General features: G+C 46.3%; 1 protein-coding gene across 1 annotated transcript in view; it reads right to left on the minus strand.

Moving 5' to 3' along the window:
- Positions 1–18,149, minus strand: part of MAD1L1 (mitotic arrest deficient 1 like 1) — a 428,393-nt gene that overhangs the window by 266,578 nt on the left and 143,666 nt on the right. The window contains exon 12 of the mRNA XM_075284203.1: positions 12,589–12,729. Within this exon, the coding sequence (XP_075140304.1) occupies positions 12,589–12,729 (141 nt within the window). The remainder of the gene's footprint in view (positions 1–12,588; positions 12,730–18,149) is intronic.

The following is an 18,149-nucleotide window of genomic DNA, read 5'->3' on the forward strand; positions in this document are numbered from 1 at the left end:
TTCGACTTCTGGGAATTCCAAAAAAATGGAGAATGAAGGGGCCACAGTGTTGGCTTAGAGCAGGGTCCCCGTTCTAAGCTTTCCAGGGACTGCAACACTCTCAGGTCCCTGACTGTGCAGGGAAGTGGGAAACCCTGATCACGAGTGAGGGGGCCGAGGAAGTTAAACCCCAAAGAAAATTAAGTGATGGCACAACCTAGTGATACTCCATCACGAGACTAAAGAGATTATCTACAACAGACTTATCCCCTATCCACAGACTCCAGGGACTCACTAGGTCTCCGGAGTGCCCCAGGTGAATGGTGGGGTGGCGTCTATGCCTGACCATTTCTCTATGTGAGTGGACAGGTGATGTGCCTGCCTGACCACTGCTCCATTCACTTCAATGGGACTGCAGGGACAACTATGACCCGTAGAAGTCAATGGAGAGGCCATGCCCCTACACCACTGTTCCATTTCACAAGACCCTTAGCGAAGGTTGGGGGGCTCCAGTTTTCCAGGGTGTGACGGTCAAGATCAGACTCTTCTTACCTATATGTGAATAGGGGATAAGTGCACACAACGGGATAACCCCTCTTCCATATAACCTATACTACTCCCAATGGTCGTGCGCTCGATGTTACACGTCTACACAATGGGTGTGGATTAAACACCCTTACAGGGGTCCACATACTTTTGGCCATATAATACTCATCCAGCAAACTTTTAGCACAAACCCCCCCAAAAAAAAGCTCCCGGTCGTTCTGACTCTCCAATGACAAACTGCGAGCAAACAACCCCCAAATTATCCATTTGTGAAATTACCGGAAGGACGGCGCCATTTGCGCCTTTAAAAGCGTGGACTGAAATGTCAGATGAATTAGAAAATAAAACTGGAAGGCCGGCACATCAGGGTTTCATTTAACATTTCGTTTTGGAGAGCTTTTTAATATGCTTTAAAATGGTTGTGACTACCTTAGGTGATATTACGCGGCCCGATTTTAATAACGCAGCATTTGTAAGCCGCCGCGCAATTGGTAACTGCCTACATAATTCCCTTATAAATCACGTTCAGTAATTTAACAGATATGATGGGAGAATTTTCGCCGGAGCTTTAGTGTAAATGAGGCGACTGGAGGAAGGAAAGGACGGATGGTAAGAAATTCGCAGTTACGTCTCGGAGACTTGCAACGACACCGGAGAATATAGCGGTTAGATTAATAGAAGAACATGAGACACATCTACATATCTTACGATTGAGGTGGTGGCATCAACACGTGACATCTCCTAAAATTACCAATGTCTTGTTCACTAAGTAAATGGTATCATCAATAGGGTAACTCCCATGGAAGTGAATGGACCACGTTGGGAGTTGCAGTTTTACAACGTCCGGAGTGCCGATGGTTGCTGACCCCTGTCCTTAGAAGAAGAATACCGAACAAGGAGCATCAATACACCACCTACGATGGGCATCAGCATGTGATAACCCCTAAGGACTGATGGGATCGGCCTTCTCTTTCCAATGACCACATAGCAGTCAATGGCAGGTCTCTATGGTATCTACATCATGTTCTGAAATTTTCATATCCTGCAGTTGAACTCTCTCAAGGAATCCAACTGGGACACCCTGGATGGAGACACTGGCCTATACGGAACTTGCAAAATGCGAGAAGAATGAGGAACGTGTAGTACACCTTGAAGAAACAAACATGCCGAGACGAGTTGCATCCATTGGGCTAAAAGGGTTATCGCTCCAAAGTAGACATCGTACCAGACGGGTTTAACCACTACCAGGACTGATCTCCATCCAGGCCTCTACCCTTGAGACTCCAATGCACATGAGAAAAGTTGGTCAAACTTTGAGATATGGGTGGGATTGGCTTATGAGTAGAATGGAGGATCTTCCAAAGCTCCCCCAACTGGGGATGAAGGAAGACGGCATGCCTTGACAAACTGAATTTTAATGCCCAACACTTTTGTTTGGGGGGGAATAAGCTCCCACCAGAGATGCCTGGAAGCAGCTTACTCCTTTCTCCCTACTGGGAACACATGCACTCTCAGCTGACTATTCCCAGACAGGAAGAGTTGACGGTCGAAGAAGAGTTCATCCAACATCTATTGAATATGTATGGGCACTTTCCGCCTCCTCACCCTACTGAAAACTTAAAGGGATCCTATCATTGGATACCCTTTTTTTTTCTGACTAACACGTAGAAATAGCCTTAAGAAAAGCTATTATTTTCCTACCTTTAGACGTCTTCTCTGCGCCTCCGTTCGGTAGAAATCCGGGAATTCTTTGGTATGCAAATCAGTTCTCTCGCAGCACTGGGGGCGTCCCCAATGCTGCGAGAGAACTCCAAAGCGACGCATCCATCTTCTTCTGGAACGCCCTCTCCCTGTGTCTTCTTCTGTCCTGGGTTTCAATCTTCTAGGCCTTGGGCGGAGCCGACTGCACATGCCAGTGGCCACAAGAAAATGGCCACTTATTCAGCAAGCAGAGAAGTTGTGTCTTTGGATGCAACTCAAAACTTATCCAAATTAAATTCTGGCTTTTGATTTGACCCTCCCTTCAAAATTCTGCTCCATTCTGCTGTCAGATGTTATAGATCTGAGCTCGCACAGTGCACCGCCATCCCAAAAGAGGATGAACTAGTTGTTAAGACGCTAAACGCAGCTTTAGATGCGAATGGAGAAGAAAAAAAAAAGTTTTCGATGGCAGTAACTTGTCTGAGCGTCTGCCTTTGATGGAAGACGAAGATGTCAATGTAAAAGTAAAAAATTGTAATAGTTCTCCCAGAGAAGCGACGTGACATGGGCAGGTCTCATTAACTGAGCAACTAGTGCTGAGTTCTTGGCCATTTAAGCAGATGTTCAAACAACAATTAGAGAAGAGCCGCGGAGCGGAGAAGCCTTTACTTACTTATTTGCAGATCTAATCTATTTTTCTTAATCTCATTAGTAACAAGTATATAGTGACATTAGGCTTCAGCTACCTGGCAAACAAGGAAACAGATAAGTGATTTTAGAAATGGAGGTTAAATACAAGAGACCGAGTCGCGTTCAATGGCGGCAATTAAAAAAACGACTTCAATGGAAACAACCTCCGATTCCGGAGCACAAATGACAGGTATTTGATGAAAGTGACGGCAATTCTGTAAGACGTGGAAGCTTCGTTACACAGGTCGCCCCATCTGGGACGTCTATCTCTCTTTATCTCTGCCCCTGCAGCAATCCGATGGCGAGTTCCCATAATTACATGATCAGCAATGGAAGGGTGAACTACTTAGAAAGTTTGGAAGATGTTAAGGGTCACCAAGAAAGACTCAAGGTTTCCAAGAGCAAAGCAAAGGGGGGGGGGGGGTTGTAGATGAACAGAACACTTACAGGAGGGTTATACAAAAAAAAAATAAAAAAAAACATGGCTCCTTTCTTCCAAAAACATTAGCAAACGTGTCAGTCTTACTCTGTATGGGGGAGTAAAATCTGCTCATTTTTTAAAGGAACGTGCGCCTTTTTACACCTTAAGTACCGTAGATACAAGTATATAGTAGACTAGCATTTGCCCATGACTTCGTCTGCGGGTTGGCATGGGCACTGAGCCGCTGATATGTAGGTATTCGGCGTTGGTCGTGACCCGCCGTGTGCCGCCACGTCCACTCCTGCGCGTTCCTGCCCCCTTTGCTCTTCACCAGTTCACGCGGTATACCTCCCGGCTGCTCGTGGCGCCTCCCCTGCCACCTGGCGCTCATGCCCCTTCCCGCCGCGACACCCCCGGCCTCCCTCTCCCTCCCGCGGCCCCCAGGCCTACTTCCCCAGCCTCATTTTTCCTGCGGATCCCCTCTCCCCCACCTGACCGGCACCCCCAACCCCCCTCTCCTTAGCTGGGCCCATTCCGCAAACTCCCCTAAGTCCCCTAAAATCACATGCACTGTGCAGCAGCCGAATGATACAGCGTACTCACCAGAGCTTGTTCCACAACACTGTGTGCAACCGCTGCATCCCCGAGTGACATGCAGGCTCCCTAGGCCGCAGTGGGTGCGGGACAGCACAGGCGTTCCAGATAACAGTAAAGGCGATCCCCTCCCCGGCTGCGGCAGAGTACTTGGATCCTGCAGCGAGCGAACACAGGCGGGACAGCCAATGCACATCTCGCTGCCCCACAGTACGGCCGCTTGTTCCATACGGGCCAGAGCGCGTATCGACGCCATGTTGTTCTGCTCGCTGGCAGTCCGTTAGCTCCGCCCATACAGAAGCGCCAACCAACCGGGTGAGCGACTGAAGGGCCTGGGATGATTGAGGAACAAACATCCAAACACACAAACCCACAAACATCCAAACACACAAACTCTCACATATATAATATTAGTAGGATTTTTATTTTTTTACATTGTCTGCTGTGACATGCAGAATCTTTTCTCTGCGGTGTACAGAGAAAGCCGAGTCATGTCCAGCCCCTTCCCTCTCCATTCACTATGTAAAGAGCCCAGGCCCTCCTTCCTTCACCGACTGTGAATCCATCTTGCTTTTAAAGGGAGCCCTTGACCCTCTCAGTCAATTATGAACTAGACCAGTTTTCTTACCAGCTAATCACATAGAGCGCATGCGCAAGATTTTAATCGCGCTCTACATGACAAGCTGCTCTGGAGAACAGAGGTCTGTAGCAGAAGATCCACGCTCCCTGGTTACAAAACTGAGACACAGGTCAAGAATTCGGTCGAAGAACCTTTTATTGAAATGGATATTAAACAGTAGGGCACAACGCGTTTCGGGCTGCTACCAAGCCCTTTATCAAGTGCAAATTGACTTTCTTATGTCAGGGTTACCTGTTGTAAAGTAAATCTGTGCAGCGGCCGATGCTAATGCAGATCTAGATCCTCTATGTTTCTGCTGGATTAGATTGGTATTACTTAGTGAAATACAATGACATTTTCCTATCGATTTTGGAGGATTTCTCTTGGCTTCCTCTAATAGTCTTCTGGGGCTCAGTGGAAGCAGTGAAGAGATGTTGAAGGAGGGATCGTCTTTCAAGAAGGGGGCCGTGAGAAATGGAGGCAGCTGATGACGCAGGGCGTGCTCGGGGCACAGGGATAACACCCCTTGTGCTCCCTGAAGATTTGCATATGGAGAAAAGCAGATTAAAAAATGGCTGCGAGGATCAAGGAATGACACATATGCCCAGAATCGCTTTTCTAAAGGATACATAAAGATATGCTTAGTTAAACGATCTAGGTAATTGATCTAGGTTTAAAGATAACTAAGGAAGGAACTTCCCTAGCAACAGGGACTGAACAGCAAATTAGCTAGAAGGGAGACACCTAGTGGCAGCAACTAGAGAGAGGTATGCCAAGCAGAAAACAGCAACAATTTTAGATAAAGAACATTACATTTTGGACCAGAATCATTTACTCTATGAAATGAGACTAAGGTGCCAGAAAAAGATAAAAGTGTGTCTGCCTGCAGCCACCACTAGAAGGAGCTCCAACTGCATCACTGTCCAACTATTATGCAGTAAGCTTGCCCTAGTGGCGACTGCAGGTATGAAATAATGTTATATAAACTGGAGCTCTGTATCAGAAACAATGCACTCTGACCACTATAAAGATGTATTAATCTGTAAGCACAGAACTTGGGGCTTATTGTGTTCCAGGGTGGGCATAATACAGTTACAGGACTCAATCCCTACCATTTAGCTCCAGACATCTCCATTGCAAGGCCCATAAATCACACCCACGTGTCAGGAGGCATTACTGCATTAGTAAAGGGCGCGATGGAGAGTAAAGGAGCAATCTTTTCCGACACGGCCATACGGTAACAGGATCCCATATCAGCTGATCAATACAGGTGTAATTTCAATTCACTTTTGTGCCAATCAGCGGCTTTGCAGGAAACCGACCAAACACAAGACAACCAGGGTCTGGCGCATAAGAAAAAAAAATGCTGCCATATCCCACTTTCTATTAACCCCCAAACAGCCAAAGGTCTGGACATCAGAAGCAACACCACTCTACGGCCGGCACGGTTGCAGAAATGCTAAGCTACAATACACCATTGCTTGTAGCCATTCAAATATGGATACAATGGGATTGAATGTGGAAGCGGCAGGTTCAAGAGAAGAAAGCCCGTTATCTGCAACACATACAAGACGTACGCAACACTACGCATGACTGAAGCCGGCGCCAAATAAATGACAGGGGACGTCTAATCTCTCAATATAAGTGAGGAGAAGGCAGAACCCGCCGGAATCTCAGCAAACAGAACGTTCTTGTAGAAAATGAAGGCAAAGGTAACGGCTTATCCTACAGAAGCACGCAGCGTGCAAAAGGGCACAAAGTGCGGACCCTGCTCCTAAAAAACTGAGCGCACGCTATATACAATGCCACAAAAAAACTCAGATTCAGCAACATTATTGTGCTGATGTTGACTCTCTACGTCTTGTGTTCACCGCCGGGCCGTGAGGAACCTGTAGACTGAATTACAAAGAGGAAGGGATGGGATTGGACAAAGTGTCGGCATCAGCAAATTTTACGATTTTATTAAAACAGGGACCTAAGGCTAAGGCTAGACAAGAGCGTCAGATCAGAGCCATGATGGCAAGGTACACAAAGCAACATGGCAGCAGGAAGACGCCGATACTATGAGGTTGTCACTGTGACAGCAGGAATCGGTTATTTTAGGTCAGCAGTGCGACATCGGATCACAAAGTCGTCCTGCTACTACAACGTGTCCAAGGACAGTGAATGTCGTCACATTGCAACCAACAAGGAGCTGCAATAGCAACCAACGCATTGACAGAGATCCAACCCTTCTGGGTTTCAGCACAATCACATTAACCATCAATAACTACGACCGCAGGTATTGATGGTTAATGTGATTGAGTGATTTTGGTCCATGCTCCGTACACAGGCAGTGTCAGTTTACAATGAAGTCTATGAAGAGAGGAAAGGAGAGAGACAGGGATATAGGAGTCTACAGAAATAAATCAGTTGTTTCTTTCAGGAGAAGGCTGGATACTCATTCCCGATAACTCAGCTGTCTCTCTATAGTGCAGATGTCTCTGTGCTTTGAAGAGGTCTCGTCTCCACTCTCCATAGACATCTATTGTACAGATTTGATCAGCGGCCAAATCATATTACAAAGATTGTTTGCTCCACCTACATTATGAAATTATGAATAAAATAAGATAAATGAAGATGTACTCTCAAAATACCAACACTACATCACTCCAGTTCTGATGTCTGCACATGCCCAGTTACCGCGCTGGCATCTCAGGGCACCAGAAAGCAAAAGCAAGCGAAGCCTGGGCAGCATCATAACCAGAGAGGTGGAAGAAAGTTGTGACGGGAAAATATCTTTAAGGAAATTTTCTTTTTATCTCACTCCATTCTAATATTACAATGATGGGGAAGGAGCGGTCACAGCGGGGTAATGGACACAGACGCAGCAGGTTGTCCCAGGCAGCCAGTCCGGGCCCATCTATAAAGGTAATGGCACCTGATGCTCCTATGTGGCAGCGCCTGACAGCGCCTGCACGGCCCCGGCACTGGAGAGGCTGCAGAGATTTATGGCTGCCCATTACACAGAATCATTTAGGAGCTCGCTTGTAATTACAACAGCAGAGAGGGATTTGTAAACACCCAATTAAAAATTGAGATAGGAACCGAGATTTCGCTGCAGCGGTTGTGGGGATCCTATTCTTATGTCCTATTGCTAATTCCGCACCAACCTATAATGAAGTGTTGTATAAAGTGTCATCACTTGACATCAATGTGATCTTCCTATTCAGTACACATGCACTGGGGTTACATTCATTGCAAACCAATTAAGCAGTGGGTATGGCAGGAAGGACTGCACGGGGAGAGCACTTTACTGCAGAGTGCTGCAAAGATTTTAATCTGTCACACGGAACATGCCGCGTAGTCCATGGGGAGAGCAAAGTTATCTTGTACTGGTATACAAGCACGATTTATTAAGGTGAACCTGTCATATTAGGCTTGCGACCCCAGGGGGCAGGTGAGACCTAAGAGCCCTATATAATAAGCCCCAGGGTCATGTCGTGGATCTCGCGGTGTGCAGGGATATGATCACTGAGCAATGAGCAAGGCTAAGATAGTCAAGGGGGTGGAAAATATTAGAACAAAATGTAATATACAAGTATAGTAAGGTGAGAAATGAAGAATCTCTGGGGATATCTCCTAATAAAGGCCATGGAGGACAACCCCTGGATCCAAGTACATGCGCCCATTTCCTGACAAGTCCTCCTAGTTCGGGGCCGCCGGCAGATTTCCATCCCGGATGCCATGGAGATTATTTTCCAACTAAATCGACAAAAAATCAAGACCTTACAGACTGAATGTCAATGTGCGCCCAGCAGAGACGCCGGGACACAGTAAGATCCTGCACATTTACAGATGTGACATGAAATAAAGCATTCGCCTCTGAAACGGTTAAACCATAACGCCACGTTGCGTAAACACAACATTTGCTGCCACCTTGTGGAGAGTCCTGGAGCGACAGGCGGAGAGAAGAAGTTTTGATAATAGTTTGTATTTCATGCCAGGATAATACATTCAGTATAAAGATCTACATTCAGGGATAGATGAGAAACTTCTATGAACCCTTGGACACTTTACATCTGGGGGTTCGCTCATTTTTTTTAAACATAGATTTGGAAGTTCTTTGAACGGGATAAAGGACACAAAGTGGTGATTGGGACACTAAGGATATTTATAGATAATATTTATATAAAAACAGTAAAGGAACCTAAACTATATATATAGTGCAGGGGAGACTAATTCTATGGTAAAGTCCATTCACAGACAAATGAGTTTGCAACAAAGTCTATGGAGGAAGAGGATAAAGGAGACGAGACTGCCTACAGCAGCTAGTGAGTCCTTTATCTCACACCAGAGCTGGATGATAACTCACCTGACACTGTAGTTTGGTCACTGTATATTGCAGGGGGTCTCTTACCTCTCGGCCATCTCACTACCTGCATCAGCTCTCCTCCTCCTCCACATTCCCCATAGACTTGTGCCCTGGATCAGAGCCATACACAGATGGAGGGTAATGCATACATATATAATACAGAGTTATCAATATTTATCAACACTTTTCTATCTCCATATGCACCAAAATGTATGGTCTACGGCATTTAGGGCATATGTATGCACAGTCTGTGCCAGGAAGAACAGAAAAATCCAAAAGTGTGCCCCAGAATGGGGGTGGATAATCATTTTCCCCAGTGTCCCAGTGTCTAACGGTATTGACACATTTAGAAGATGGAAAAGAACGAATATGGTGCAGGTTTTCTTGTGCAAAGTAGACAAAGCTTATAATTCCCACCCGTCACGTCCTTCACATGCTGTTTCTTTGAGGCTTGACCACTGAACCACTTGCAAAGGTGTTTGGCAGAGTCTTATAATCCCCCTCTTTATTAGAGAACATGCATATTCTGCAAAGCTGAGCATGCATGTGTACGGAGGGAGTTGAGAGGAATAACCGTCTCAACTTATGCCAAGCTTTAGTAATGGCTGATAACAGGGAACAATAGACAATAACTACAAGTAGAACAAATGCAGCCTTTAGCTTGGTTAGGTGATCATATGGAGCACTTCAGATCCTCTGCTGAAAACGTGGGCATCCCAGACAGAGCCATCGTGCGATAAATCACCAGGGTGGCGGTGCTCTTCCTGGGCGTCCGCTTGATGTGACTGCTATTGACAATACAAAGTGTCTTATTTTTATGCTTCGCTCTCTATGTACCCACAGGGGAGCCGGGGTCAAGCGTTCTATTTTTCTTCCCTGCCAGACTCATTGACATGGGTGACAGTACAACGAAACCAGCACTGCGGACTGGCAGCTATCTGGCACAGAAGGAATAGGACTGAAGTCCCATAGAGGCGGCGCTGATAGACAAGACCATATGCTGGGAAAGGCAGCCGCAAAAACAAGAGCAGGATCAAAAACGAAGAGAAAGACGCCGCACTGCGAGATCGAGGCAAAAATGCAAGGTGTCGTGGCCACTGATGAATAACTCGGTAATAGGAAAAACAAGGACACAGTGGAGGGGACCTCAAAAATTATAATGGCGCCCCCTATAGGGGTTTGTTAATACCACCATAACCCCTCATGCTGAAAAAGGAGACACTGCGATTCCCTTGGATGCAATCTACTCTTTCCAGTGTTTGGGAGAATGGCCACCAAAAAGGGCTCGACTGGATGGGGAGGCGCTGGTGAGGTACAGGCGGTACAGGCCTTTATTCACCTCAACAAAGATTGCTTTGTAGCCTTGTGACTCCTTTACTTATGTAAGTGAATGGAGTCTTGCAGCGACAGTTACTCAATTTGATAGCGACTTTGTGTTGCACTTGCCCGCACCCTCAAACCACCTTGTAAGCCCTCGTCTAATGTTGCATGGAGGTATTTAGGTGCTGCTAATTGTTTCTGAATCCCCCCCCTCCCCCCGTTTTTCTGAATTACCGTAAAATGAATATGTAAATCAGTCCTACCATGCACGGTGGGCATTCCGTGCACCCTCCGCGTCATAGATTGTTCACAACCTACTCCATGCAATTCACCGCCTCCAGCCTGGCGGTGTTGATCAAAATCTTGCGCATGCGCAGTAGCTCTCCTTCCATAGTGCTAATGAGCATGCTCCCGCGCCATTTTTGTATAGATAACTGCTCAGTTCCCCTGAGAACTATGCAATGTTCTCTGCACAAAAATGGCGCGGGAGGGAGTGCTACTGCGCATGCGCCAGATTTCGATCGAAACCGCCAGGCTGGAGGCCCTGAAAGCCCTGATACCTCAAATTCCTCTCCACTTTCACTCACGGATTTGTCTCTGATAAATGGCTAAATCTCTGACTTGCTAGAAGTCTCGCGCCGCGGGCTCTGCGGTTAAATCAGCCCTGAAATCTGCAGCAGGATTCAGCAGAAAGCTTATTTCTTCAGCATCCTGCATCAGCCTCTGCCACCCATGGAATATACGGGGACGGGATATGAAGGTGATTTTACAGCGTATGAACATACTCTTACAGGCAATGCTCCCTGGGAAATAGTATGCAAATTAGCTTCCCTGCAGGAGTAAACAACCCATCCCTCTAGTGCCACCTATAGGTAGCTACCCCTGAAAGAGCCTTGAAACATGGAGCTAATTTGCATTCCATCATTTCAGTACAAGACAACATTTATAAGACTGTTGACAAGTGCAGCTGATGCCCCCGCTCTCCGCGAGCCCTCTAGCAGCTGCACATATGGCCTCCGTGGCACGCGTGCCCTTGTCCAAGATGTATTCAGTAAATAGCTGCATCTCGACACTTATCCGTGCAAACAAGATGAATATGGCTGCCCGGCAGAATGACTGCTTTTCGGATAAGGTGATAATTATTGGTCAAGGAGTTAACAGGTTTCCATTTTAGCCCTTGGTCTATCTGGCAAACAAAGCGCGAACATATGGGCAGTGATGTGCCAAAATTGTCAGCTTCGTAATGAACTGATTAGACTACATATGGTGATCGCCGTCAAGCCGAAACACGAAAAAAAAATCCTGGAAACTATGGAATGTGTCAGCGACTTTCCCCGAGTTTTTCCCTTCATTATGGAGACAAATATTATTATTGTAATAGAACGGAGATGACGCTGTGCAAAATGACTAGTGTGTGCTAGGGAGGCTCGGCATTGAGAGCAGCACTCATTACACTACATGCTGCCGCCACTAGGGGGAGCTCTCTGCATACAGATGTACATAGTAATTCTAATTACATTCTAGTAACATTCTAATAGGGTTCAATAGTAAAATAAAATTGTTACATAATGTATAAATCGAGATGCAGTGAGCTCCCCCTAGTGGTGGAGAAGTATACCATCGAGTCAGTCCTATATAGATAAGATTCTGAATTAAAGGGAATTACCAATCCGTGAGATATATCCCATTTCTCTAACCTGTTTTATTTCCTGTTTATAGATTTATTTTTTCATTTTATTTTCTTTACAGGATTTAGGGGGCGGCCATCTTGTCCGAGCATTTTCTCAGCCCCTTTAACAGCATTCAGTGATCTGCTTTACAGCACAGTCATGGTCATAGGTCGGAGTAGTCTGGAGCTGACGCGTTGAGGTCTATGGGAGAGTTTTCTAGACATGCTCAGTACAGGGAGGGGGAGGAGCTAAGCTGTGACATCTATTGTCAGTAGTGGATACAAAGATGGATCAGTGGTGTTATCTATAGAGGTGTTATCTTATATTGGAATCCTGACAGTGATGTCAATGCAGTGACTGCTAAAACTGGAAACAATATTATTAGGCTTAGTGGCCAGGGTGAAAATAGCAGGATTGTGTAGTTATAGGTCGGTGCTCTCACTGGCGAACGGGGCCCATAATTCCCGTTACGCCCCTGCGTCCATGGCTCATTGAGGATATGACGACTTAACATTGACAATTTAGAGTGTTATCGTAAGACTGATGTAACTACACGTGTGCGACTGCTAAAGAACTGCAGTACAAGGGGCGAGTGTGAGAGACCGCGGCCCACCGGGTGGAGGTCCAAACATGACTGCAGTGATCAGCCCGCACCATGGCCGCCCCTGCACCACTGCCACATAGCAGCACTTACCTCCATCTCCGCAATGTGTCCATGAACTCTCTGCAGATTCTCTTCGGCCTCGCGAAGTCGGCGACTAATCTGTGGGGTGCGCCCGGAGGGGCTAAGCTCACTTTCATAGGATTGCAGAACGGCCTTCAATCCATCCCGTTCCTGTAGAAAAGACCATGCAAAAGAAGAAGAGATAACACATGAAATATATCATCAAACGTACAAAGAAGATGATTTATACAGTGTACAGTCAATTAATTGCTGTTAAGGTTTTTGAACAAAATGCAAGAAATGCAGAACAGACTGACACAGAGAGCAGTATGATGCAGCTCTGATAGTACATTGCAGTATTTTGTTTTATTTAATTGGTGGAAAAGCTTTATGTTGAGGAATTACAAGAGATTGATTGACTAGATGAGGTCACGACGAGATGACTTCTATAGAGGGGGGGAAAGCAATGGCTATAAGAAAATACAGCATCCTTCCTTGATTTAACTTTTTTGGGGTACTTGCTGCCAGATCTCTGCACAGAAAATGCGGACAGGAAAGTAGATTGTGATTCGTGTGGGCAGCGCGTGGCAAGCACACGGACCCCATTATAGTCTATGGGATCCGTGTGCTGTTACTGCACACCGCTTGCAAATGCATTTGGTCATGTGGGCTTCCCCGGACAGAATACAAATCTCAGATGTGAACGAAGGGTCAGGGTGGCTCAGCCCCTCACTCGAGAAAAGTCCCTCTCGGCCTTGCAGAACTGACACCTTGCTACGATTTTGCAAAGTTTATCAGGGCCATCTTGGAGACCAGAGCCTCCTGCCTCACTATATCCAGTCAATACGGCCCCCTCCCCGAGCCACTTAAATCTGCATTGTCAGATATTACACATTGATATTGCCAGGCCCGGCGCAGACTGTCACTTCGATTTAGCCCAGACACAATGCGCTGAGTATTGTTGCTGCTTGGACTGAGCCCGGAGAACGTAGGCGCAGGAGCGATTATTCCTGCAGCCCTTGTCCTACATTATGAGATCCTTCCTGGCCTCTCTCCAGACACGGCCTGTTTTACAGCTCCCGAATATCACGCTGGCAATAGATTAGCTCGCGATTGGGCCTATTTAACAAATGAGTCCTACTAACATTTTACCGTTACTTAGCTTTACAATCTGTCATTCGCTAAAGCTGCGGATCTGGAATTCCACCAAACGTCTCCTGCATTCCTTTTAATCTGCACTGCATCATGGCCGCTGCCAAATGAGATTTCCGCAACGTAATCTTTGAAAAACGGGCACCTGCGCGGCGACTTAGAGCCGCCGTGACACCGAGACCTTATCAACCATCTTAGCAGAACGCTGGATGGAAGGAGCCTACAGCTGGAGTCCAAATAAGTTATCATCATGATGAATGGGACGCTTAGCTTTCCTACTACAAAAAGAGGAAAGAAAAAAAATCCCGGCACGTTGCACAGGTTCTGCTGCATCAACAAGGTTGAAGGAATTTTCAACGAGCTGCCAAGTCGGAGCGGCTGCCAAGAGAAGGCTTCGGCCTGTCTGTGGTTAGCGATGACTTGGATGATCTAAGCTCGGAGGAAGCTGTCAGATAAGTGACATTATCAAACTTGTTTACACTTTGGAGGCATTGTGTTCCCCTCCCCGATACATCGCCCGGGCCCCGCTGGATTTCACTCCATCATTTATCAGGGACTTTTTTTTTTTTTTCACAGCCAAGGGGGATCATGAAGCAGATGCAATCGGCAGCAAAGAGGAGACTGTCCTGGTTAATAATACAAGATAGACTGTCATCTCCGCGGCGGGTACGAGGTAAAATAATAAAGAGACGCTGCTTCTGAAAGCAAATCGTGAGCATTTACATGTCACAAAGTTCTGACGGGACTCGAAGATCAGGGAAGGATCGGAGCGCCCTGGAAATCTGATCACATAATACAAGACCTCTAAACTGTATGTTTAAAGGGGGGGTCCGACCTCAAATAATATATTCGTAGTGATGACAACAGTACAGCATGTGATCTGTCTGGGTCCAAAACTTGCAAGGCTGCAATGCTAACCACTGAGCCACCATATTGCCCGGAGGTGGTGTGAAACTTTTCGACAGGTCTGCACCAGGTTTCTTATTCAGCCGTAGGTTATATGGCTCATTTGCAAATGCAAATATTTCACTTAGGGGTCATGCACACGACGTGATTGAATGACATGGGTGTCATCCGTGCGCTGACAGTGTACCCGCCGTGCTTCCGCGACCCCGGGGGTTGCAAGCACGGCCACAAAACTGAACAAGAATAGGACATGTGCTGAGTTTTCAAGCATGGTCCGTACACTTCTGAGCGCTCAGGCTCCTCCTGAGCTGCCACCTTTGGATGCTTGGCGGGAGATGCAACTTCGTCACTTTTTACACTCTCTCCCTGCTCCTGCAGAGTTCCGTGTCGAACCTACTCCCTTGGAGAAGATTTGTGTTGGCGCTGGCCCCCTTCGCCACTCCCTCTCACTCACTTACCAAATCCTGGTAGAACCTCCGGAGGACTTGGTTCCGCCATTCTTACTGAAGTGGGAATCTGATCTGTCCCTTTCCCTCTCTCGGGAACAGCGTAGGCGTATTTTTCGCCTTTCTCATACTGCTTCCATCAGCTCTCGCTACCAGGAGGCCAGCTATAAAATCTTATCCCGTTGGTATAGGGTCCCTACGAGACTCCATGCTATGTTTCCTCAGGTCTCTCCGCTATGTTGGCGCTGTGGTGAGGGGGTCGGCACCATGTTACACGTTTTTTGGTCCTGTCCTGTCTTGTCGTCCTTCTGGGAAGGGGTCAAGCGGATTATCCTCCAGCTTACTGAAACTTCTCACCATTTGGGCCCTGCCCTGTTCCTCCTTAATCATTGTGAGTCTTCCGTAAAAGTCTTTAAGCGTTCCCTGCTCAGATTCCTAATCCTCGCAGCCCGGGCTTGCATCCCACATTTTTGGAAGCGAGTAGATCCTCCTCCTCTCTCCCTCTGGATTTCGAAGGTCAACGAGATAATGCGCATGGAAAATCTCACGTCTTTCCTGCATGGCACGACTGAAGCGTACACCAGAACCTGGTTCTACTGGTTCGTGTTTCAACAGTCTGCAGAGTACCGGACGCTCCTGGGCTCTGACCCCTCTGATTGATACTCTTTTTGTCCGTCTCAGGTATCTGGATGCTGGTCGCAACCGAGACCTTTCCTCTAGCTGTGATATGGCTGACCTGACAATGGAGGTGCTCTTTCTGGTTTCCTGACTGCTCACACTCGTCCTTACCCTGTTCCCCCCTTTGTTAAGTCCCTTTTCCCATCCTCCCCCTCCCTTTTCTTTTTTTTTTCCTCTTTTTCTCTTTCCCCCTCCTTTCCTCTTTTCCTCCCTCGCTTCTTTGTCGCTTTTCGACTCCCTTATTCCGGATCTTCCGGGTCTTCCTGAAAGCTTCTTATTGTTTTTTCTATGTTGTTTTTTATTTTTCTGTGCTTAAATCTTGTGTTGCACTGTGTGCTTTTCTGCTCGCAGGGCGTTTGTTCGCCCGGTAGCTTGTGGTTGTTTTTTCTTTTCTCCTTGTGAAAATTCTCAATAAAAATTTTTTGAGTTTGAAAAAAAAAGCATGGTCCGTCTGCCCACACCTGGACCCATGGAAATCACTTAGTAAATGAGGACTAAGCTCACACAGCCTGCACAGTTGTTCCTGGCCAGATTCGAAACCAGGACACCAGTGCTGCAAGGCTGCAGTTCTAACCACCGTGTTGCCCCCTGTAATTTATTTCACATAAACCAAGACCCTCCAAGGAGAACAGCAGATGGACTTGCCCTTTAAAACTGAGGCCACTGGTAAGGGAAACTCAGCAGAACTATCCACGTGACCCCACTGCCATCCCCGCACCAGTCCCCGGCATCTACTATATGCTACACAGGCAGTAATTGCCCAATAATTTATAACAAGGGCAAGGAAAATGGACACTTTGGAGATTGGAGCAGAAGTTAACAAGCCGTGCACAGAACATGGCCTGTAGTAAAAAGTCAATGGCCTGCGATGCTCATAACCACCAGCCCCATTGCCGGCATTGTCCCTACTGTTCTACAGGGGTCAAGCGGTCACATTTACACAAAGCTTGACCCGAGCGCGGAGTCCGATCTCCTAGATCCTGAGGCTCTCAGCTAGTCCGAGTCTTATTCTTAGTTATTGCTGTCTCAAGTCCCTATAAAAGAAATAGTTATTGTTTACTGTGCGGTAAAAATGCCCCTTCAAGGCAGAGGGAACGGCGAGAAGGAAAATTCATCATAGAAATAAACTGAATGTACAAAGTGGACTGCCATCATTCAAACACGGGGCGTAGCAGGAAGAAGAATGTTCCTAGGTGGCGATGACATATATTCACGATATACTGCCACAGGGCCAAGGTCGCGAATTCTGCTCCTCCGGAGATCAGTCCTAGTTTTAATAACACTCTGTTTATTAAAAAAAAAAAAAAAATCAAACTATAAAAAACAGGAGAATATTCCTCAAATTGTTAAAAAAAAAAAAATTTAAAAAGTAATTTTCGTGCACTCTCTCCATATTCATCAATTCTCTGACATATTTGCACGGTAGTATTTCCAATTTCGCATAAAAAGTGGGCGTAGTTTGCATTGCAATGAGAAATTGGTTAAAATTCATCTACTACACATTTACTACACATTCATATTCATATATATACACATACACACACATATATACACTAGCCTCTGCCCACGACTTCGTCTGCATGTTGTTGGCATTGATGATCCGCCTATACTCAGCAAATTGATACCATTGATGTTTCGCCTGCTCCAGCGTTTCGTCAGCTCTCAAGCCGTCCTGCCGCTAACCTTGTTCCTCGCACTGTTCCTGTGATAGTTCCGGCATCTCAGCAGCTCGCTGGGACATCATATAATGAGCGTGTTGTTGGCGCCGATGATCCCCCTGAGCTCCGTTTGAGGAGATCTCTGTGACTTCTGGCTTCCTTCATAGCTCTCGTGGATTTAGAATTTTGCAACAAATTAGATTTTCTTTTTCCCCCGACATGTTTAAAAGTAGCAAACTGCCAATGTGGAGCAAATCAGATAATATGCAGATGTTTGTACACAATGTACAGAGGGTTATCTGTGTGTTCACATATAGAAATAACAGACCTGGCTTTATCAGCAAACTCCAATTAGCTGATTGTCCTGCTGGCAAGAGCAATGTAATATAATATATGAACTTAAATTCCTAACAGTAGTGAAGCCATGTCATTTACCGGGATAAAAGGTAGCCGATGTGTTAATCCAGGTTACGAACTATCTACCGTATATACTTGAGTATAAGCCGTATTTTTCAGCACAGTTTTTGTGCTGAAAAAGCCCCCCTTGGCTTATACTCGAGTCAAGAATTTTTTTTGTTTATTTATTATTTTTTTGTGTGTGTGTGTGTGGGGGGGGGGGGTGTCTATGACCAGCCACAATAGCAATATATAGTATCTCCCATAAAATAGTGGGGGGGGGGGAAGCAGCTTTAAAAAAATAAAATAAATAAAAGTTGTAAATCCCTCCTTTCCCTAGAATACATAGGAAAGT

This window comes from Leptodactylus fuscus, chromosome 8, assembly GCF_031893055.1.
Source record: "Leptodactylus fuscus isolate aLepFus1 chromosome 8, aLepFus1.hap2, whole genome shotgun sequence".
NCBI classification, from domain to species: Eukaryota; Metazoa; Chordata; class Amphibia; order Anura; family Leptodactylidae; genus Leptodactylus; species Leptodactylus fuscus.